Source organism: Taudactylus pleione, unplaced genomic scaffold (assembly GCF_031769625.1).
Source record: "Taudactylus pleione unplaced genomic scaffold, aTauple2 ptg000116l, whole genome shotgun sequence".
Classification (NCBI taxonomy): Eukaryota; Metazoa; Chordata; class Amphibia; order Anura; family Myobatrachidae; genus Taudactylus; species Taudactylus pleione.
In genome coordinates this window covers 24310184-24334159 of record NW_028284518.1, presented here as the reverse complement: position 1 = coordinate 24334159, position 23976 = coordinate 24310184, and the positions used below count along the sequence as shown (strand labels likewise).

Here is a 23976-nt window from a genome sequence, read left to right as displayed (position 1 = left end):
ACGGAACAACATGAGGAAAATTAAATGGCAGGGAGTGCAACTTAACTTTCAGCATCATCTTACCGTTCAAACAGTAGGAACCAGTGTAAGCAGAGAGGATGAGAGATGCGTTAGATACTCTCTAAAAGAGTCTTAAACTATAAATGTCAAGTATTTTTCCCTCCTTCAATGTAAATACCCCTTGCCCATTAGGTAATCAGCAATAACGGACTAGCTGTTTGCAGCACAGGGTAAAGAAACAGGTCACACATCGAAAACTGCAGTGATAACCACAGCAACTTCACAATGCAAACAAGGGACATTTCATTACAATGTAGAATAACATGACATCATTACATGTATAACTGTGTCCACCTTAATCAGAAATAAAAACTATTGTTGAAATAAAAAAATAAAAAAATGTATATATATGTATATATAGCTGTATATTGCAAACCTAAACAATGAAACCCTAAATAGTATAATTCCTCTCAGTATGCATATTGTATAAGTCTTTCAGTGCAGAAACAGAAGTCTAAAGGGGAGATTACAGACATATGCATAAAGTGCAGGTTCACACAAAAAAGGCCATGGCCATAACACACACAACAAACATGGCACGCTTACTAATGTTCGCTCTCTGACTTATAAGTATTTATTTAGACGTGCCTTTCGTGGATTATGACCTGTGTAACAAATGCTCCATTACAATTTATTTTTAAAAAAGCTGCGGTATAATTGTGTTTTTTTTGTAATTTAAAGTAATGGTTAAACATGTATGGATGACATGTAATACTAAAAATAAATACTGAAAGAGAAACTCCAAGATAAGCGGACTAATGTTCCACCTAGTGATGCTTTGCTACCTGTGAGCACAGAAACGGGCTGCAGTGATCACAACTCCCAAAACAATCTAGCAGGAAGTAAATGAAAAGACAGCGGATAAGAGTCTTCTTAATGTGCATGTGTAGCCAGATCATTTGCTGTTGCCTAACAACGGCAGGGAATAGTGAAGAAAAGGGGGCTAAGAAGGAAGGCGGTGTCTGGAAGCCACATGAGTACAATGAGAGAGCAAATGAATGGAATACTGACAACGAATGAAAGGAGTCTTTGTTATTCTCAGATGGATGGAAGGAAGCGGGTTTTCAAAGAACAAGTTCATTCCAAACTGCTCAGGATTTACTCCGGTTAAAAGGACACTAAACCTAATAAAGGAGCTACAAATACTGCTACTGGCACCTAATATTTGTGAGTCATTTCTATTGAGACCAATAGATTTACATGTGCTGTGGCTCCTTAAAAGGCCCTGCTGGCTAGAAGATGTAACTGGCCTTTGAATTTAAAATTACTTTTTCCACCAAGATAGGGTCTGGATTTTTCCTCCTCAGGCAATACATGTTGGCAGGTATAAGTATCATCACTGAAAATGGCCAGCATTTAAATATACCAAAAACTAACTACAAGTAATCGCCAAGTTTTGCCATTGCCCTACATTACAAGCCTATGCACAATCCTAATTGCCAGTCTGCAGCCACTTGTTGCCAGTTTCCTCCTACTTTCTAATGCATAATTTATTCTTGGCTATTATAGCCCATTGGCATAATTACTAAAGCTGGGTACACATTAGACGATCAGCAAGTGACGCAATGGTCGGTTACGATTTCCCTTGAACTCCCAGAAAAACTATATAGTGCATACACTGTGCAATCTTCCAAACAAATCATCTTGCTTCATCGGTCATTTCATTGTTAACTATATAATGTTAACATATCGCCTGGTCGTCCATTAGAGCGTATACACTGCACGACTTGCGCAAAATAGTTGATGAGATCCTCAGATTAAGCAGCATGTACTAGCAACCTGAAGATGCGACAGACGACGCAGCAGCACGCATAGGGCGTACACACTTGACAATTTGTCGGTTCGATCTGTCGAAATTGGGCAAATCATTAAAAATATCTTCTAATAAGTGCCCATCTTAAGTTACAATAGATGCTGCAAAATACTACACTTAAAGTTTCATGGACAAGGGCAGAGAAAGGATTTTGTTTCCAGTCACAGACCACTTTACTTTGTGCGAACCACCATTACTTGGCATCATCAACGACTTAAGTTCAATAAAAAAAAATAAAAAAAATAATTACTTGTACCCCTTTTACACCGCAGCTAAAACCTGGGTGGTTGCTAGGTGTAAAAGGGGCCAGGGCTGGATTTCCGAGTCGGCAATCCAACCCCGGTAGCCTGCATGGGTTGAACACACGAATGATCTGCAGTGTAAACCAGTAACTCGAGTCGTCTGACCCGACTCCTGTTTAAAAGTATAGGTGTTCCAGATTTTAAGGCGCTTGGCGATTATGTAATATTCAATCGCCAGCAGAACGGTTCCATTGCACCTGTGCAATGTGAACGGCGTCGACCTGGGAATAACCCGGGTCGGCACCGCATTCCAAATACCGGGTCAGACCTGGAACTCTAGAGTAAAAGGGGTATAAGATTGGCTACTGCATTATAAATGTAAGTGTTTACCACAAGAAATAAAATGGCCAAGAGGACTTTGTATTGTAAATGCTCCAACCATTGGATGCAATAAAATGGATTCATCTCACCAATAAAAGCATGTTTGCAAAAACCTTACTTTTAGACACTGTAGTTGCCAAAAATGTTGCAATATATTCCAATTCACCACTCGATTTGTTGGGACCACAACAAGGAGATCTGGGAGGTAAATAGCCCTATCACAAACATCAAATACGGAAATCAGAGGTCTACTGGTGGTATTAAATAGATCACATGGGGAGCAAAGAAAAGATGGACCAACTTATTGACCCCCTTCCAGGTTTAAACAATGTAATTTATAATTTATTTCAGCTCAGTAACTGATATTTCCCATTTAAATAAGGGATCTAAAACAGATTTATTGAGGGATATGAACGTGTGTTATTTGTTATAAGAATTTCAAAAAAGGGACCATTTTCAACAACAACCCCATTGCTGTTCTTTACATTTAAGTCACCATCTACCATAGATTGCCACTAAATGGAAGTGATTTGGGATGTTCAAGAAACTTCCAGCATTTACTTTATACAGAGGCCCAACAGGGAGTGTGACCTGTGCTATTGCACCCATAACAATGTCCTGCAATTAATTCATATTCTTTGACCAGCAAACTGCTGGATTAGCTTTGGACAATAACATGGCTCAATTTATATATGCGGGAATGAAAAGTATTTCAACAACAATAGATACTTATTTGCTATATATGTCTGGTTGGTTATGCCTATATGAAACCATTTGTTAGTACATGTATTTCAAGGTGAAAAATTATTTGCATATGCCCTTATGTGATTATTTTTTAACTCATTTAACATAACTTCTATGCAAGAAAGTCACTAGATTTATTTATTAACAGTTTCTTATATAGCACAACATATTCCGTTGCGCTTTACAATTGGAAATATTAATAGAACAAAACTACAGACAAAAACAGATTTATAGGCAGGAAGGCCCTGCTCGCAAGCTTACAATCTATAGGTACGTCTTTACTGTATGTCAGAGGATGGAAGTCAATAGACAGACAATGAAAAGGTTAACATTATCTAGGTAGACACCAACTGGTAGACAGGTAATATGTTTCTAACCCTAATCTTTACCCTAATCCTCCCCGATAGTGCCTAACCCTAACCATCCGGATAAGTGCCTAACCCTAACCGACCCTCCTAGTGTCTAACCCTAACCCTCCGTCAAATAACTCGGGTCGCTCCTTACACACTGCAGCCTACCCAGGTAGGTCCCGGTAATATCCCGGTTCAGAGGCTGAGTGTGAAAGTAGTATTAATGTACATTCATAGCATAATCACTGATTAAACTACTTCCTCTGCCATCATGCAGTGACTGGCTCTGACAGATATCTGAAATAAAAATGCTTCTAACACTGACTTTTGGAGTGGCAGTCATGATACTATTCTAAACAGAACAATTTTCTACATTCATTTATGCAGATTAAGAATGACACTATGGGCACACAATTGGCAAAATAATCCCATTTACTATTAGCCTACTATCTGCAGGCCCTTTTAAATGAAAATGTGTTTATTGATAATGCAGTCAAAATATGTGTGCGCATACAGAATATAAAAATTAATTTGAAAAACAGGGATGAAGAGGGATATTTAGTAAGGGCTGTAATGTGCTGGCTATAAAAACTGAACACATTATGCCTGGGAATTTGACATTTTGAACCAAGAATTCAAATTATTATTTTTATTAAATGAATTAAAATTGTTCTTCCTACATTTGGGAAAATGAGGTTGAAAACTAAAGGGGGGTATCCACTAGACGATAAAGTTGAACGATTGAACAATAATGATAAAATCGTTCGATAATCGTTCAAACATCGTTTGAACATTGTTTGCAAATCGTGCAGTAATTGTTTCTAACGATGTACGATGCGCGCTCCCGCTGGTCGTTTGATCGTCTCCTCCATCGACTGAACATGCAGGTCAATTTCACTTGATTGCTTACACATCGTTTACACATCATTCACGCTGAACGATCAAACGATGAACCACTATCTGCCCACTATAGCTGAAAGCTCTCAATCACAGATTAAAACAACATAGTTTATTGTTAGATCTTTTGCAAATCTTTTGTGAGTGGAAGATCATATTTCAAGGGAAACTTCAAGGGAAAATCGTTAAGAGGTTGGACAGGGATAAAATCGTCTAGTGGATGCCCACCATAACTCTTCTCCAATGATCTCTGCCCGATTTATGATTTAATTGCATTTTATCTGGATCTCTACTATATTCCATTGTTATTTATTATGTTTTATTGTATTGGGTACTGTAATTTATGCAAATCAGTAATCATATTACATATGCTTAATTGTAGCACTTTAATTTACACATTCTCTAATTCTCTATTGACTCAACAGAAAATTTTGGATTACCAGAGGAACAGTAGTCTTTAACTACTGGGTCCCGTTATTTTTCCTGTAATGTAGAGCGCCGGACTCGGTTCCCCAGAGCTGTGACTTTCTTCATGACAACCACAAACCCAGCTTCGTGTAGCACCATAGCAACTAGGCCTTCCATTCGGTCACTTCTGATTTTAGATTTCCAACAGATAATTTGTTTATTTATTCTAGACCAGTGGTATTCAACATACAGCCCTTCAGCTGCTGTGGCACTACACATCCCAGCATGCCCTGTCACAGTTTTGCTATTAAGGCATGCAAAAACTGTGAAAGGGCATTCTGGGATGCATAGTCCTAAAGAAGGTGGAGGGCTACATGTTGTATACCCTTGCTCCTGAGCATGGGTTCCCAACCACGGTTCTCAAGGCACACCAACAGTCCAGGTTTTAGGGATAGCCATACTTGAGCACAAGTGACTTAATTAGTACCTCAGTTATTTTGATTTAACCATCTGTGCACAATCATGGATATCACTAAAACCAGGACCGTTAGTGTGCCTTGAGGACCAAGGCTGGGAATCACTGTTCTAGAAGCTCCAGAGTCCATGGTTACCTGAATTTGTAAACCTATAGTGTTATGTCACTTCTGGTCAAAACATCACTGCAGTGACGTAACCTAGGGATTACTTTATATAAAAGGACTTGTTTCCATTTTATTATGCTGCAGGGTTTTTTCCAGCCTTTGGAGATGTGCTTGATTCGGATTATTATGTATATAGGAAACTTTTAAAATAAACACTACCAAGTCTCAAGAACCGGAAGTTAAACTTGGACAGAAGGAGCATTTTCCAGGCACAGACTCATAAATGCCTTGAGGAAGCGTTGACTACAAACTTAAAACGCATGGGTGCACTGAACTTATTGCTCTGTGGACATCATTCGGGACTATCACCAGCATCCGGATCCTCCTATCCTTTCTACCTAACAATATTAACCATTGCTCCCTTAAGGCGTTACTCTGGTACAGTTCCATGATAAATGGTTCGTTTTTATTGTCAGTTTTATCAATAATTAATGTCATATTTTTTTATGAAAAAGATAATGCACTATGTGTAGCTTTTATATTCATTTATTCCATGAGGTTATTTGCCACTTTTGGAGAAAAAAAACAAACCCATCCCGTCACAGAAAAAATATCTAACTGTGCATTAAAATATTGCTAAAGATAAACATAAATAATTTAATGGTGATCAATCCCATTCGGTTATTACCATCTCTCTATAGACGGAGATATGGCTGTGACACTTTTATTCAGGCTGTGAGTTACCTGACAAGGTTGCAAACAATGCGACCAGTCAGAACCGCACACAGATGATAATCCTCCAGCAGCCGCCAATCAACTGACACAATGCAAGGGGAAATATATATATATATATATATATATATATATATATATATATATAATGTGTATGTGTGTGTGTATATATATATATATATATATATAAAGTAATCTGAATGTATCCACTGTCAAAAACATGGATGATAAAGGGAACTGCTGAAAGGATGGCACCAAGAAAAATATTTTAATCGAATTGCTCGAACTGGTCAGATTGCAAAGCAGAGCTCACATACGACTACAAAAAGACCTGCAGAAAGGCTTAGCGGACATCAGAGTACCCGTTCAGATTTACACACTACAGCCTGGCTTACACAAAAATGATCTGCACAGGACAATTGACAGGAGGAAACTATTTATTTGATCTAAGCACAAAATTATGTATGCAAAATAATACTAAGGAGGTTTTTAAAACCAAGTGAAATAAAATGTTACTTCTAGGCCAGAACCACTAAAGATAGCTATGGAGAAAAACACGTGAAGCATTTGGAGTAAAGAACATTTTGTCAACTGTCACACGTGGGTGATGCATCAGGTTTAAGGCTACATAGCAGGACTGTAAAGAGTGGTGGTAAGGGGAACAAAATCATTAAAAAGGAAGAATAGAAATACTCAAGGCCCCCATACACGAGGCGATTTGTATCCGATGAGATCTCACATACGATTCCCTTGAAAATTCTTCCCTTGACATTCTGTACGATTTGTATTTAGAAAAGGTACGATTGTGCAAACAACCATACGATCCGATGTATTAAGATGTGTCACATCGTACTCCATAATCTTTCTGCAAAATCATCTGATCTACGATGCCAATCCACGACGCCAGGCACGCGCATCGCATCGTAATCATGTATGAAAGAACTCATTTTCACACGATTGGTCGTTACGATCAGTCAAAAACTGCCAAATCGTGTGAAAAATCGCCCCGTGTATGGGCACCTTTAGGGGTATATTTACTAAAGCTTCTAAAACAAAACAGAAAGTGGTGTTACTGCCCATAGCAATCAGATTCCGGCTATCATTTTCAAGAATGCAATAGAGAAATGATAGCTAAAATCAAGGGTGGATCCAGGAGGGAGTGGCGATCAGTGTGATCCCACATAACACTTCTCACCAGAGAGAGAGAGAGGGAGGAGTGGAGACTACAGCTGCTATGCAGCAGCAGCCTACATCCCCAGCCCAGCACACAGTGGCGCACAGCGGTAGTGCACAGGTAACATACATAAGTGTCCTTACACATCTTTGCTGCACTCATGCTAAAAAGCCCCTCTCAGCGCGCCAGGTTCCGTGAGACTCTGCTAGCACCAGGCATCTTTTTTTGGCAAAAAACGCATCTAAGTTGCAATGTGATGCAACTAGGACGCACCAGCAGACTGAACTGATTAATTAGATATGTGACACTTGTATATCTGTGTGTGACTGAGTCTCTGAATCTGTAAAGGAAGTGCTACAATGTAGCGGCGCAGCTTTTTTCATTCCACGTTCAGTTCTTCCAGATACAGACTCAGGTGCACACAGATACATTATTACGAGTGGTGAATATCAGTCTGCTTGTGTGACCTAGTCGCATCGCGATAGACGCATTTTTAGCCAAGAATTTGCACAAAGTTAGTAGAGTAGCATGGGACCTGGCTGCTCACTCATGCCAGGCAAGTCGCGCTGGGTGGCGTATTGAGGCTAGATGTACGAGGACGCATCTGTAGATTACCCCACCACCCCAGGATGCACCACTGACTAGAATATGATTGGTTGCTTTGCCCAACACAACCACTTGCCTGTTTTAGCAGCTTGTGTTAATAAACCCCCTAGGCAGTAGTAGAAATGAGCACAAGACGTGGTGTTACAAACTGACAATTCTGCAAACATTCACTGTTTTATATATTCTAATCCGGTATATTGAACTAATAAAAACGTTCTTCAATGTGCATAAATCGGTCATGTTCCAGATAATACAGTTCAAGCAGGGTATAAACCAAAATACACTTCGATTCATTAAAAAAAAAACCAAAAAAAAAAAAACATAGGATGTTATGTAACAGTTTAATTTAAAGCAGCAATTAATTTTAAGGCAAACCTAGCCTTATATTGAATTGCCACTTTAAATATAGCAGGAAAACACACCAGTTCATCAAAGGGCTGTGGAGTTGGAGGCAATTTTGGGTAGTCAGAAGAAATGTAATAACTCAGACTCCGAAATAAAAACATTCAATATATTATATAAATATCAGCGATTGCATTAACACATGTACAGACGTATTGGAAGTACTAATTACGGCCCTGATTTACAGAACAAACCATGCAGAACTGCAAGCAAGGAGGCAAATTCATTTTGTTTTTTTGCTTGCAGTGAAATTACTGCAAGATTTTACATTCTGCATGCGCATATCGGTCAGCTCTATTTTTACACTATTTTAGAGTTGGCCTAGTATGCGCCTACATAACAACTTTACATTATATTGTGCATTTTTATGTTCAATTAAGATTTATCTGGTGGTAATGACAATACTCTGTGCTACCATATTACTAAAGAAAATCTGTTACTTATAATATACATTTGCCATTCATGAAGGAGTGTCAGACAGTAGTATAATAGAGTTGTCTGAGTCGATGGCTTGGTGTACAGATGCCACAGACCTGATTCCTCAAACTCAGAACCTATTACCACCATGGCTTGATCAGGGCTGCTCAATGTGTCTTCATACACCTATCCCTTTTGTGGCACATGGCACGAGCCCACGGGGTGTACTTTTTCCTCAAATTTGCTCATTTTTACCCCATTGTGCTACTTTTCCCACAATTCAATTAAATGCGATGCGATGTTGAATAGCCTGGTAGGGAGCTCCAGGAGCTATTCAATGTGTTGTTTGGTCGGGCTAAAGGTTTTCTTCTCACACCCTCCCGGGGATGCGGGGAGCAATCTGACAAAAGTGAAGGCTGTTTGTTGGCTTAGCGCGGCGCTAACAGCCTCGAGGCCGGCACTTTAGTTGTGAGAACCGGTATTCTCTGACTAAACACCCAGGTTAAGTGGCGAGAACCGTCATTCTCCGACTTAACAGCACGCTGAATTGAATACCTCCGGGAGCTCCCTCCCATAGCTATTCAACATAGCATTGAATTGAATCACGGCCTTAGTACGCAAATAGTATACTAGGTACTTCGAATAAGTTTATTGCCACAAAAGGTTATTGATATAAAGTAGCAGATAAAGCATAATGATGCATAGCGTCAGTCACTCGTACCGAATCTCTGTCTTTTGCAGTCTTACACAGACTGCATACTTTTTACTCAATTTGGCGACTTAGTTGGCATATAGTGTACTGGGTAATTAGTATTAGGGTTTTATTGTCACAAAGGAATTGGTATAAAGTCACAGATTAAGCATAATGATGCATGTGTGGGCTACTTGAATCAGACCTGTCTTTTGCCTGTTTAACCTGCACTGTGTACTTTTTCTGCAGCTTTGCTACTTTTACCATCATTGCGCTACGGTTTTCTCAATTTTGCATCGTAGTTCACTTATAGTGTAGCAAATACTAAGGATTGGTGTTTTGGTGTTGCTAAGTAGCAAAGTCCGTGGTGCGCTAAACAGGGCTATTTAGGATAGGCGTATCTCTCCTCTTATGCAACGGACACTACCATTTATTATCTTCTCAAAGATACTGAGGAAAGTAAATGATCTAGCTATATTGCTATGCTTGCAGTACACCTTGATAATAGCTGGCTCACAAAGGGAATATAAAAACCTTTACAATTCCCCTATACTAAGGGAGGTATTCAATTAGGTGCGAGAATAGCAAAATTGCAGCACCTGCATGGGTTTTCCCGCAGGTGCAGGATTCTTGCTATTCAATTAGGTGCAGTGTTTTCATTTTTTTACTGGTGGGAGGTTTTTTTTCTTGCAGTCCCAGAGCACGACCAAGTTTTCCTAAAATCCATTTTAGGAAAAATTATCGGGAATTCTCTGGGACCCCTGCAGCAACCCCTCCCTCAAATGACTTAAGCATTTAGTAGATTCCAATTAGTTTAATTAGTTAGTAATTACTCACCTATCAAAGCGCTGTCTTCTTCCTCCTGCATCAGGATCCGGTCTTTTGCATTAGCTGTGTGAGTAAGTATGTGTCAGTGCGTGACACCAGGTGTGTGTATCCCTCCCAGAGGCAGCAGCAGGGAGAACTACACCTTCCAGCAGCCCCCTCCCCAGTGCAAAGATGGAGGGGAGATGACTGGGAGCCGCGCAGACCACAGGACTGGTAAGTATCTATTTTTTTTTTCACCCCGTAGGGTTTTCTAAGCGGAAACCCTGTGTGCCTTTTTTTTTTTTTTTTTTTTTAAACAAAAGTCCAGGAATGATGATGTTCGTCTGTGCAAGATGACGTTTTGCCTCTTTCCGAGTTCCGTTTTTTTGGAGGGAAAAATCCGAACTCCACGTGCAAACTCGAACCTATCCGAGCCTGCGCATCCCTAATATATATATATTTTGCACGATTAAGGAACGATTTATCGCAAGTGCATCGGCGGGTGTTTACACCCAAAATGCTTGTAATTGAAGTTGTTCATGTCGATGCAGATATATCTGAAATATATGGCAGAAAGAGGAGGGGGGGTTTAACCCCCTATTGTTCCTCAGCACACTGAATACTTGCAACATTATTCAGTGTGCTGAATAATGCTTAAACCCCCCTCCTTTTTCTACTTAGTATGACCCCTCCCGTTCATGCACCTGATTAGTACTGCCAGATTGATTGAGCAGCTGCCATTTTTGCTTGTTTATCTGAAATATATATTGGTGTATCTGCATGTGTGTATGGGCGACCACAGGCTGCAGGGACCACCAACACTGACATCACAATTGGTGGGCAAATTTAAATGCCCACACAGTTGTGATGCCAGGTCAGACACATCAAGCAGCCGATTATTAAGTGTGTACAGCTTACTAATCGGACGCTAGGCCTGCTGATTGACCCGTCGTCCAAGTGTGTACCCAGCATAAGTCTCTCACACACAGTGCCTACTATGTAGTGAGACCTATGCCAGTTTACGTAGTGCAACTTGCAAGAATTTGATCTGCACATACAGAACTCTGGTTGAAGATATTTGCGCCAATGCAGCGTTGCATGATTCTGCAACTTATGCCTGCTTGCACTTGGATAAGCCAAATCTGGAGCATTCCAACATAGGCTAAAACAGAATAAGAGCATGTCTGTGCAATTGTAAAGAGATGCAGATGGGAAAGGAGACATTTATGTATGAGAAAGAGGTGTCATTTGCAGGTGCAAATGCATCGATCAGGATTATGGACACCAGCACTAGCTAATCGCTTGTCATTGGCTGATCGCAAAAGCACGACTGACAGGTGCTGGCCTAATTCATTGCTCAGGCATTAATTATGGTTATATGTTTTCATTTTAGCAATTTTTTCCCAGAACAGAAGATGTACTTATTTCTGCTGTATTAGAAAGGTTACATTTTACTGGAGAATAGCAAATGCCTAAGAAGAAATGATAGTTACAAATATGGGTGTTAGTACGTGTAGTATGCCTAGTGTAAACAGAGCACTTATGTGGCAAATACAGAGATGTACACATCTCGGCAAATGGGTGGAATAGAAGTGATCTTTGTGCAAGTGATTTGCTTTTTTGTCTTAAATAACATTTATTTGTTGACCAACTCTGCATCAGCCCACTGGGCATAAATACGCCGACTTGAAGCCTTATAAACCATTTAATGCTGTCTGAAAAGTCTTAGTGCAAATCAATGCATTTATATAATATGAGATATGGTAAGAACTTACCCTTGTTATCTCTATTTCTACGAAGTCCATAGGGTTCCACAGGATACCTTGGGGTATAGGTGTGACGTCAGTCGCAGGGCACCAAAGAGTTAAGCTTTCAGCCTCCCAGGATGCACTAGGTCCCCCTCCTATACCCCGCCCCCGGGCCAAGGCACCTCAGTTAGTTACCAAGCCATAGGCCGGAGGAGGAGAAGGAAGAGAGAGAACAAAGATCTGGACACATACAAGAATCACATTCTCACCAGAGGGAGACGGAAAACCGGTGACCAGAGCAAAGCCCATCTGCAGCACAGGTGCGACAGGGCGGGAGTCCTGTGGAACCCTATGGACTTCGTAGAAATAGAGATAACAAGGGTAAGTTCTTACCATATCTCATATTTTCTACTTCAGGGTCCATAGGGTATCCACAGGATACCTTGGGGATGTCCCAAAGCAGTATCCTTTAAGGGTGGGGACGCTCCTGTGCAGAAAGGAGAATCCGCCGCCCGAAGGAAGCATCCTGAGAGGCGAAGGTGTCAAACCTGTAATACCTCACGAAGGTATGGACAGAAGACCACGTAGCAGCCTTGCAGATCTGAACTGCCGAGGCACCACGTCGAGCTGCCCACGAAGGACCCACAGACCTAGTGGAATGAGCCTTCAGAGAAGGAGGGACCGGTAGGCCTTCATGAAGATAAGCTTCAGAAATAGCCATACGGATCAAGGCTGCCAAAGTTTGCTTTGAAGCAGGCCAACCCTTTTTACAGAAGCCATAGAGGACAACAAAGCGTCCGACTTCCTAAACAAAGAAGTGCGGTCAACATAAGTCCTTAAGGCCCGCACAACATCCAAAGAGGCCTCACCCACGGAAAGACCCGGTGAGTTAAAGGCCGGAACAACTATTTCCTCGTTAACATGAAACTGGGAAACAACTTTGGGAAGAAACTCGGGCCGAGCGCGGAGCACTGCCCTGTTCCCATGAAAAACCAAGAAAGGGGGTCTACAAGAAAGAGCCCCTAACTCAGAAACACGTCTGGCTGAAGCAACGGCCAGAAGGAAAACAGTCTTAGCTGTTAGCCATTTAATATCCACTGAGCCCAGTGGTTCAAACGGCGGTCCTTGGAGAGCCCTCAGGACCACAGCCAAATCCCAAGGCGCCACAGGTGGAACAAAGGGCGGCTGAATACGGAGAACACCTTGCATAAAGGTGCGCACATCCGGGATTGTAGCAATCCTACGGTGAAACCAGACAGATAGGGCCGAAACCTGTACCTTCAAAGAAGCAAGGCGAAGCCCATGATCTAGTCCCGCTTGCAGGAAGGCGAGAATCCGAGACAGACGAAACTCCCGCGGTGCATAACCTCTCGGTCGACACCACTGGAAGAACGTATGCCACACGCGATGGTATATCCTCGCGGAAGACGGTTTCCGAGCTCGTAACATGGTACGCACCACAGAGCTGGCAAACCCCCAGGACCTCAGCATGGCCGTCTCAACAGCCACGCCGCCAAAGACAGCCGAGTCAGGTCCGGGTGAAGACAAGGACCCTGAGACAGAAGGTCCGGTCGTAGCGGCAACCGCAGAGGACTGTCCACGGACAGACCCTGAAGGTCTGAGAACCAGTGCCGTCTGGGCCACGCGGGAGCTATCAACAGGAGCGTCCCTCCTTCCTGTTTGAATTTCCGGATTACCCGTGGAAGAAGGGAGACCGGAGGGAACAGGTATGCGAACCTGAACGTCCACCGGACGGACAGAGCATCCACCAGAGACGCCCCTTCGTCTCTTGTGCGAGACCCGTACACCGGCCACTTGTTATTGTGCCGGGACGCCATGAGGTCGATTTCTGGAAGACCCCACCTGTCCACCAGTAGTTGAAAAACGTCCGGGTGCAGGGACCATTCCCCTGGATGAACGTCCTGGCGACTTAGAAAGTCCGCCTCCCAATTTAGCACTCCCGGGATGAAGACCGCTGATATGGCCGGAAGATTGCGCTCCGCCCAAACCAGGATCCGAGAGACCTCTACGAGAGCCGCCCGACTGCGAGTTCCTCCTTGCCTGTTTATGTAGGCCACGGTGGTAGCATTGTCCGACTGGACCTGCACCGGGTGACCCTGGAGAAACCGCTGTGCCTGCAGGAGAGCATTGAAGACCGCACGGAGTTCCAAGATATTTATTGGAAGCTCCGCTTCTGTCGGTGTCCACCTGCCCTGGAACAAGTGTGGACCCGAAACTGCTCCCCAGCCCCGAAGACTGGCGTCCGTTGTCAACAGGACCCAATTTGGAACCCAGAACGGACGTCCCTTGTTGAGGTGGGTCGTCTTTAACCACCACGCAAGGGACAGGCGAACCTCCGGGGTGAGCACAATCGTCTGGAACTTCAGAGACTGAGGCAGCCCGTTCCACTTGGACAGGATCAGGTGCTTCAGAGGTCTAGAGTGAAACTGGGCGTATTCCACCATGTCGAACACCGACACCATGGAGCCCAGTAACCTCATCGCCGAGTGTAAGGACACCCGGCGGCTGTGCAGACAACTGCGCACCCTTGACTGTAAAGCAGAGATCTTGTCCTCCGTCACGAAGATCCTTTGCTGTCCCGAGTCCAATAAGGCTCCAAGATGCAGAATCCTCCGAGACGGGATTAGAGTGGACTTCTGCCAGTTGATTAGCCAGCCGTGCCGTTGCAGCAGTGCAATGGTCAGGTCCAAGTGGTGTAACAGGAGCTCTGGAGATCCTGCCACCAATAACAGGTCGTCCAAGTACGGCAACATGCGGACTCCTTGCAGCCGCAGAGAAGCCGCCATGACCGCCATAGCGTCCTGTATGTCCAATGACACCATGTAGTCCCCAGGTTCCAGCGCCAGAATGATGGACCGTAGGGTCTCCATCCGAAACTTCGGGACCCGCAAAGACTTGTTGAGTGCTTTGAGGTTGAGAATCGGACGATATGACCCATTGGGTTTCTGTACCAAAAATAGATTTGAATAGAAACCCTGGCCCCTCTGGGAGAATGGAACAGGCACTATAACTCCAGCCTGGAGCATAGTGTGCAATACCTTCCGCAGCTCCGTAGCCTTGTTCCGGTCTGATGGTAGACCCGTGGTGAAGAATCGAGCCGGGGGTCTGTGCCGGAAGGAGAGGGCGTACCCGTGAGAGACCACCTCCAGAACCCAAGTGTCTGTCGTAGTGAACGACCAACACCGGGAGAACTGCAGCAGGCGGCCTCCCACCCTGGGATCCCCCAAGGGGAGACCCGGACCGTCAGGCCGCAGGCTTGTCATCTGGCTTGGGGGCCGGACGTCTGGTACTCCATGCCTGTTTCCGGGGCTTGACCGATTTCTTAGGGCCAGCCTGTCGAGGAATCGACTGTGGTTTGGGCCTGCCCTGGGCCCTAGATGACCGAAAGGACGATGGTCCAGAACCAGAAGGAGCAGCGGCCGACGGGAGACAAGCAGATTTGGCTGCCGCCAGCGTGGCCACAATCTTATCCAGATCCGGACCGAAGAGAACTTCTCCGGTAAACGGCAACGCTTCCAGACCTTTCTTGGATCTGCGTCCGCCTTCCAGGATCGCAGCCACAAGGTGCGACGAGCAGCTACCTCTGCTGAAGAAATTCTAGACACCAGAGTACTAATGTCTAGAGCCGCCTCGTTGATGTAGGTGGCCGAATCACGGAGATTGCCAATCAACTCCGCTTGTTCGGCCGGACAGTCGGATTCAAAAGAAGCCTCTAATGAATCCGCCCAGCGCTCCATCGCTCTGGCAACCCAGCAAATGGCCATAGCCGGCCGTGCTGCCCCCCCTGCAAGGGAATAAGCGGACTTCAGGCAGATTTCTACCTTGCGGTCCGTAGCATCCTTAAGGGAGGACATGGATGGCATCGGCAATGTGGCACTACGGACAAGACGGGTCACGTGAGAATCCACCTGTGGAGGGGATTCACACTTAGCAAAATAATTATCCGCGAACGGATAAGCCACCGCCAGGCGTCTCTGCGGCTGGTACCTTTTGCCAGGTTGTTTCCACGCGTCCTCTAAATGGTCCACCAACTGACCCGAAAGAGGAAAGACTGTGGCATCGCCCTTCACATCTTTGAAAAAGGCATACTTAGATTTAGCCGCTGGGGGAACTTCGTCCTCAATCACCAAGGCTGTGCGGACCGCCCGAATAAGTCCAGGAATATATACTTTGGACTTAGCATCAGCGTCCTTAGTATGGAGAGGTTCCTGATCGTAAGGATCTAGAATCTCCCCATCATCAGACGTCCCTTCGTCATCCTCATAAGGAGCGGACAGAGACGCCACCGGCCTTTTATGAGGCCGCATCACAGACTCCCCTTGCAACACATCCGACAAGTGCTGTAAAGAACTCGTCAGGGAGTTAACCCACGCTGGCTCCTGAGAACCCGGGAGCGGGGAAATAGGGAGACTGTGGGGTACCACCAATTGTCGTGGGAACCCCTGCATGGGTGACGACACCACAGACTGCTGGGACAAACCCATCGGAGTAAACGCGGGCTGCGGAGCTAACTGGCCCACTAAAGCTGTTAACGCCTGAGCGAAACAAGCCCAGGGCGGCTCCTACCGGTGCTGTAACCGTAATAGGCCGCGCCATGGACAAACACTGCCGGCAAAGGCCCTCCGCGCTACCCTCCCCCTCCGCTAACGGTACTTTGCACGTGGTACACTGTAGCCGGAGGGGAAAATCACTTTCAGACATGATGGCAACACGTATGTGACCTCTCTCACCAATTAAGTATTAAATAGGCGAGAGACCACCCTGCAGCACCGCACCGCAAGGGCTTTAGCAGAAAGAACAGGGACAGTAATAAAGCTGACAGTTTAGAGAAGAATAGTTACAGGCAGCGCTAGCACAGTCACATACAATGCAGAGAAATAACAATTCCTGCACTAACAGCGCTGATCACTCAACTACACAGACACAGGGCCTGGTAGGACACAGCGCTGCATACACAGACCTGAGCCACAGCGGAGGAGAGGTATGCGGGGGGACCCAGACCACGATGCTTCCTTCCAGACTTCCAGCAGCGTTCACCATGCGTTGCAGAGAAGATGGCCGCCGAGGAGCAGAGAGAAGCTGGCCTGGGGGAGGAGCGCTGACACAGGACCAGTCAGCACAGTGCAGAGAGGGCTGTGTGCAGCGGGGGAGGCGCCGGCTGTGAGACAGGGAAGGCGCGCTCCCCTGGCATGCATTTAACCCCTGGGACGCCGCAGCGCTACCGCTCTGCTGCGGTCCGCTGTCCCAGGGGGTAGTGGAAGCGCAGGTTGGTCGCCTGGCTCCACGCTGCAGCCAGTCCCCAGGGAGCCCCCTGCCTGGGGACTTAGGACCATGTGATCAGCGGGGACCCACCGCGGGACCCCGCTGCTTACCTCTGTCCCCCTTGAATCCGGCCATGGTCCGGAGCATCTGGGGTCACCGCTAGCTGTGACCCCAGACGCCCACCAGCATCCCCGGATCACTACCGGCGTTCTGGTACCGGCGGGGTGTAGGGAAGACAGCATGGACGTCAGGACTGACTGTCCATGCTGTTCATCCAGATGTGCAGCCACAGCTGCATGAAGAAAAAGCTTCAGGGGCTCTTCTAGCCCCCACTCCAACAGGTGCACCCGACTCCGGCCGGGCACCAAACTAAACTGAGGTGCCTTGGCCCGGGGGCGGGGTATAGGAGGGGGACCTAGTGCATCCTGGGAGGCTGAAAGCTTAACTCTTTGGTGCCCTGCGACTGACGTCACACCTATACCCCAAGGTATCCTGTGGATACCCTATGGACCCTGAAGTAGAAACACACATTCACTTTCTGACAAGCTTTGTGCCAATTTTGAAATTGCCTCTAGTGTCTCAACACCTTAGTGCTTGGTATAAGGGTATATTACCAGTCATAAGTTCAGATAAAGGATCTGATAAAAAATTGAATGTGCATCTGTTTGTGGAGAGTATCTTGTGTGTTTTTGCACTATGCATGCTTTGCAACCAGTGTATTCAAGTAAAGACAATGCAGAGTCGTGCACATTCAAACAGGTCTCCACATGTGACTGAAGAGGTGCAACTGGCCTGTAACAGGGCATTCTCATGTAGGTAAAGTTCAGCGAGGGTGCAGCAACAGAATTGGGGGCTTTGCAGAGTTGATTGTAAGCATAAATATGCCCATTTCCAGTTGTATCATTAGTATCAAGATTAAGTGATGATCTGATGATTAGGTAGACTATCAAACCAAATGCACAGATAGCAGGGGGTTCAGCACAGAGAAGTGTACAAATCTGCATACGGGTGCACGCAATGCGGTAGCAATTATGGCCGACCTGCATGCAACTCTACATCAGGTCACATGTCTGCACAATGAAACCGATACGCTCAGTATTTTGTACAATTTCTTCTGAGATATATATTAAACATGACCTAAGTATAAGGTCTGCACATACTCAACTCATACAAGGTGGTCATTAAGAATAGTGATTAGATAATGGAAAAACCAAAAGGAGTTAAACATTTCCATTAATTGTTTAAAAAAGGGGTCATGACAAGGTAAAGGTTTGTTATAGAAATACCATTCCTGCCATCTATAGTGTGCTGCAGCCAAATGGGACCCATTGTTAGTAAGAAATCACCTGTTAGCCAGTTATATGGAGAATTGTGCACACTGAAATGTTTGCCTGCACTGCTTCCAAGTGTGTAATAAATATGGAATGTATGCTCTCAATCAAGCCTACTTGCATTTATTTTTAAGGACTTCAAAATGCATTAGGAACAACTGTTTCTAATATTATCATTCCCATAGATGTTTAACCTGTATTTGCAAGATTTTCAATGATAATTTGGACAGCAGGGGCAATGTTTTATTGCAGTCTATTTTTAATTTAAGCAACATGGCAGGTCCATTAAAAACTTAAGCTCAGCTATGGAGGAAATTGAGGAATAACACAGGGATGTAGAAAAGGAGTCCTGGCCTCCAACCTGATGATAGCAAAGCTTAAACATTCATGTCAGAAATACTAGATAAGGTGACCACAGGAGACTTTGTACAACAGTCGTTTAAACTGGGTTTAAATAGTGGGTTGTAATCCACCTGGGTTCCAGTACCTCTTCTAGCTGCATGCATTTACATCAAAAGTGTAATTCTCTTCATTAACATGACATTTAGAAATAAATGCATGACTTTTTGGTTCCATGTTTTATTACTATTACACTTGCAACTGATTAGCACTTTTCGGTAAGTGTTGGGGATAAATAAAACAGAACAAAATAAAACCATAATACATTGCAAAGTACTGCAATTCTCACCTCTGAAGGTCATTAAGCATCCCTTCACCGGCAGGGCCTGGACAGAGGCGGAGAACATTCTGCTTCAGGTTCAGATGGGTAAGATCTTGGCTGTAGAATAAGTTTCCAGGCAGGTGCTCCAAGTTACAACAGGACAGGTCCACAGAACTGATACGCTGGGATGCAACCTGCAAATGCAACATAGCATTATTGTTATTATATAGCATTGCTATTAGTCCTCTAACCCAGAACACAATCTCATTTTATCTAAACTAAAACCGCTTATCTGGGACCTGATCTAAAAAATGATCTAATTCTGGTATCAGCCAAGTTTTTGGGTGAAAAGGGGAGGCCAATTAAAAAGCCTCGGGTGATAAAGCGGCTATCTCCCTTTTTCACCCCCGTTAACTTAACGTCCGTAGTTGTATTCCCCTATAAGTCTCTTGGAAATTTCTGATGTCAACATTCTAACCATGTCGACATCAATCACTATCCCCGATTCTCCCTTCAATGATGGACACAAATGAATTACACAGATTCTGCCAGCCACAGAACCTGTGTAATTCACATGTGTTCATCATTAAAGGGATAATCTGGCAACCATATGCCCAGACTATGGCTTACTTCATGAATGAAAGCTATATAAAAAACAAGTTTATGTTGTGTGATCATATACATGCTTAATGTATAATTGTGTATGACTGTTTCTCTTTAAAGAAAGGAAAAAAATAAATCTTAAAATGACAAATGACCTTGTCAACAAAAAAAAAAAATGGACTTTGGCCGAAACTTATCGACCTAGTTACCTAATTAGTGTAAAGGTAAAGTGCATTTCTCTGTAACAGGGCCACGTGATGTGTGCTACATGCAGTAGTTCCTGGTAGAAGGGCCATAGAGGAGAAACACAAAACAATACTATTACTGTTCAGTTGTGATTATTACAAAACATGGACCCTCCCCAAGACAACAGACTGAGAGGCCTGAATCTTCACTAGGCGTTCATCCTTGAAGGACTCCTTGTAAGCTCTTTGGCCATAAAAGTAAGGAACACATTATAGAAATCCAAACCATAGATGATCCAAACACGCACTATACTGCCAAATAAACAAAAGACCAAGCAAATAACACAAAACAGTTTAGTACTGTTGCTAACAAAGGTTCTTTAACAAAATAACTGGATGATGAAATCTAACACCGCTCTCCAATGCCAAAGGAATAGAATATTTAATTAAAAGTACACATTAACCTAACTATTTGTGGGGATTAATTTTAGACTATTGGAAAGATATTTGCACCTCAGTACCTGTGCTATACACTTAAATATCAAATATACTATTTAGAAACGATGATAAATGAAAGAAATATATACAAAATAACAAATGGCATAAAATCATATGTTTAAAGGTTTCTAGGAGTGTCTTCTATTAACTGGATGCTAGAAACCTATCATTTTAATTAAGATAGAAAGTAAATTTGTGTGAAAACACTGAACAAAATAACAAAAGTTAAAAGGTACGTCAACCTCATATTTCCCTCTGGATTATGTCCTGCACAAGAGGGTGCTTATACCAGACTTTTTTTTATAGCACAGAATAGTAAGCTTTGTCCGCAGAGCAGTACCAACAAGTTTTTCAAAAGTATTTTGCTTCCACCTATGAAAATTCTATAGATTTATCACATACTTTAGACCACAGGTTCTCAAACCCGATCCTTAGGACCCCAAACAGTGCATGTTTTCCAGATCTCCTCACAGAATCACTGGTGAAATAATTAGCTCCACCTGTGGATTTTTTAAAATGTGTCAGTGAGAAACAAATACCTCTGTGCACCTGCTGGGTGACCTGGAAGATGTGACCTATGCGGGGTCCTGAGGACAGAGTTTGAAAAACACTGCTTTAGACAGATACATCGGATTAGAAATCCTGTAAACAACAAGGTTAAAAAGTCACAGTAACCAAAGTCATAAGTTACTCCATGTTGAGCCTAGAAACAGCACAGATTTAGGGCCAAATTCAATTAGAGGCGAAAGCTGTGGCCTGCAAAATGCATTTGCCGCTGCAATCTTTCCGCCTCATCCGCCTGTTTGGAGACACAGTTTTCGTGTACTTTCACAATGCGCGTCCCCTCTTTTCACCCTATTCAATCACAAAACAGGCGAAAACACAGATGTGCAAATGTAACGAATGGAGTAACTAGTGAAAAGGACAGCATATTTTGGTCTTTTCAGTCTGTAGCCCTTAAAAAAAACCTAAGTGACCCTGGAAATCAATATAGAAGTGTATTAATAGCACTAATGAAAGTATTTGGGGTTCATAAATTGTGTCACATGGCTGTTATGCAAATATGCATACAAGTGTGTAAAAATGATTAAAAAAAACAATTTATTTTGGGAAAAATAAATGCTGTAGTTAATTTTGGGGTTCATTTAAATGGGTGCTAGTATATTTTTTGGCTAAAAAATGAGATGGTAGAATTACCTTTGTTAACTCTTTTTCTTCGAAGTCCATAGGGTCCAAAGGGATACCATTGGGAAATGTGGTTGGAGTAATCCAGGCACCAAACAGTTGAGCATTCAGCTCCCAGGAGGCCTCAGGTCCTCCTCCACATACACCCTGCCCCCAGGCACTCAGTTTTTATTATCATCATCATTTATTTATATGGCGCCACAGATGTTCCGCAGCGCCTTACAAAGCACATAAACAAGTTGTAGACAAGCGACTTACAGAACAATACAATACAGGACATGGATAATATATATTGCTACATTAGTGACCATAACACCCAGATAAGCAACAGAGCGTAAGCAGCCAAGTGTTAGGTGCCCTAGTGGTGAGTAAGAAGTAGATGAAACTAAAGTAGGGAGAAGTACAAGAGGTTAGAGTGCCCTGCTCATAAGAGCTTACATTCTAAAAGGGGAGGGGAAGACAAACAGGGGTGACACAGATGGGGAGGAAGGTGTATGTATCAGGGAGTTAGAATGACAACTGGAAGACTTTGATGAAATAATAGGTCTTGAGAGCCCGTTGGAAGGATTGCAAAGAGGTGGAGAGTCTGATGGGGAGTGGGAGAGAGTTCCAGAGGTGGGGAGCAGCGCGGGTAAAATCTTGGAGGCGGGAGTGGGAGGAAGTAATCAGCTGGCATGAAAGGCGGCGTGTATTAGTTGAACGAAGAGAGCGGAGAGGAGAGTGAAGGGAGATGAGATCAGAGATGTATATGGGGGAAGATTGGGTGAGGGCTTTGTAAGTGAGTGTGAGAACCTTAAATTGGGTTCTAAAAGGGAAGGGGAGCCAGTGGAGGGCTTGTTGGAGAGGGTAAACAAGCCCAAGGCAGGAGAAGGAAAGAGGAGAAGGAAGAACAATGTTCACCAGAAACACTCACACAAGATGAGGGAATCCGTGACAGAAAGAAAAATGACCCACTGCAGCCAGCGTCAGGGTGGGTGTCCTGTGGACTTTGAAGAAAAAGAGTTAAAGGCTACCATAACTCTTATTGTCTTCTTCAGAGTCCATAGGGATCCACATGGATACCATAGGGATGTCCTAAAGCAGTTCCCCTAAGGGTGGGGACGCTCCTGAGCAGAAAGAAGAACCCTCCGTCCAGAGGAAGCATCCTGAGAGTATCAAAGGCATAGAGCCAAAGAAAAGTGTGGACAGAAGACCACATGGCTGCCTTGCACAATTGTTCAGAAGAGGCACCACTATGAAACACCCATGATGGTCCCACAGACCAGGTAGAATGTGCTGTCACCATGTTTTGAACAGGAAGATCAGCCTGCGTTTAAACCTGAGATAGTCATATGTAACCATCGAGCCAGAGTTTGTTTGTTAGCTGGCCAGCCTCGTCTGTGAAAACCATAACACACAAAAATAGCATCCGAGTTTCTAAAAGTTTGTACGATCCACATAGATATGGAGAGCACAACCCACATCAAAGGAGGCTTCAGCTACAGAACCATCTGAAGACTGAAGAGATTGTGGTTCTAGCATTTCATTCACATAAAAACGGGACAGTACCTTAGGAAGGTAACCCGCCCATGTACGGAAAACAGCTCTATCCTGGTGAAAAATCAAAAAGGGGTAGCGACAAGAGAGCACTGCCAAATCAGAGACTCTGCGTGTAGAAGAGATTGCGAGGAGAGAAAGTGCCTTCACGGTCAACCACTTCAAATCCACAGAGTCCAGAGGTAAAAAATGGGGGAGCTTGTAACCCCTTGAGAACTAAAGACAAATCCCACGGTGTCACCGGTGGAACAAAGGGCGACTGCGCTCAGAGAACCCCTTGAATAAAAATTCGAACATCCGGCAGAGAAGCAATCTTTTGCTGAAACCAAAACTGACAGCGCAGAAACCTGTACTCAGAGTGGCCAGGCAGAGACTGAGGCCTAACCCAGCCTGGAGAAAGGTAAGTACCCAGGAAACCCTAAAAACCTTAGGGTCATACTTTCTGTGGGACCACCACTGACCAAAAGAATGCCAAGAATGCCGGGCAGAGGAAGGTTTTCGTGTCCTAAGCATCGTTTGAATCACAGAGCTGGAGAAACCTTTGGCTCTTAAGATGGAGACTCAAGAGCCACGCCGTCAAAGAAAGACGAGGTAGGTCCAGATGCAGGCAGGGGCCCTGCGTTAACAGATCCGGCCATAGA

At 44.1% G+C, this 23976-nt stretch overlaps 1 protein-coding gene across 1 annotated transcript in view; it reads right to left on the bottom strand.

Moving 5' to 3' along the window:
- PHLPP1 (PH domain and leucine rich repeat protein phosphatase 1) overlaps positions 1 to 23976 on the bottom strand; it is a 163347-nt gene that overhangs the window by 45540 nt on the left and 93831 nt on the right. Inside the window, 1 exon segment of the mRNA XM_088471737.1 lies at positions 19356 to 19522. Within this exon segment, the coding sequence (XP_088327863.1) occupies positions 19356 to 19522 (167 nt within the window).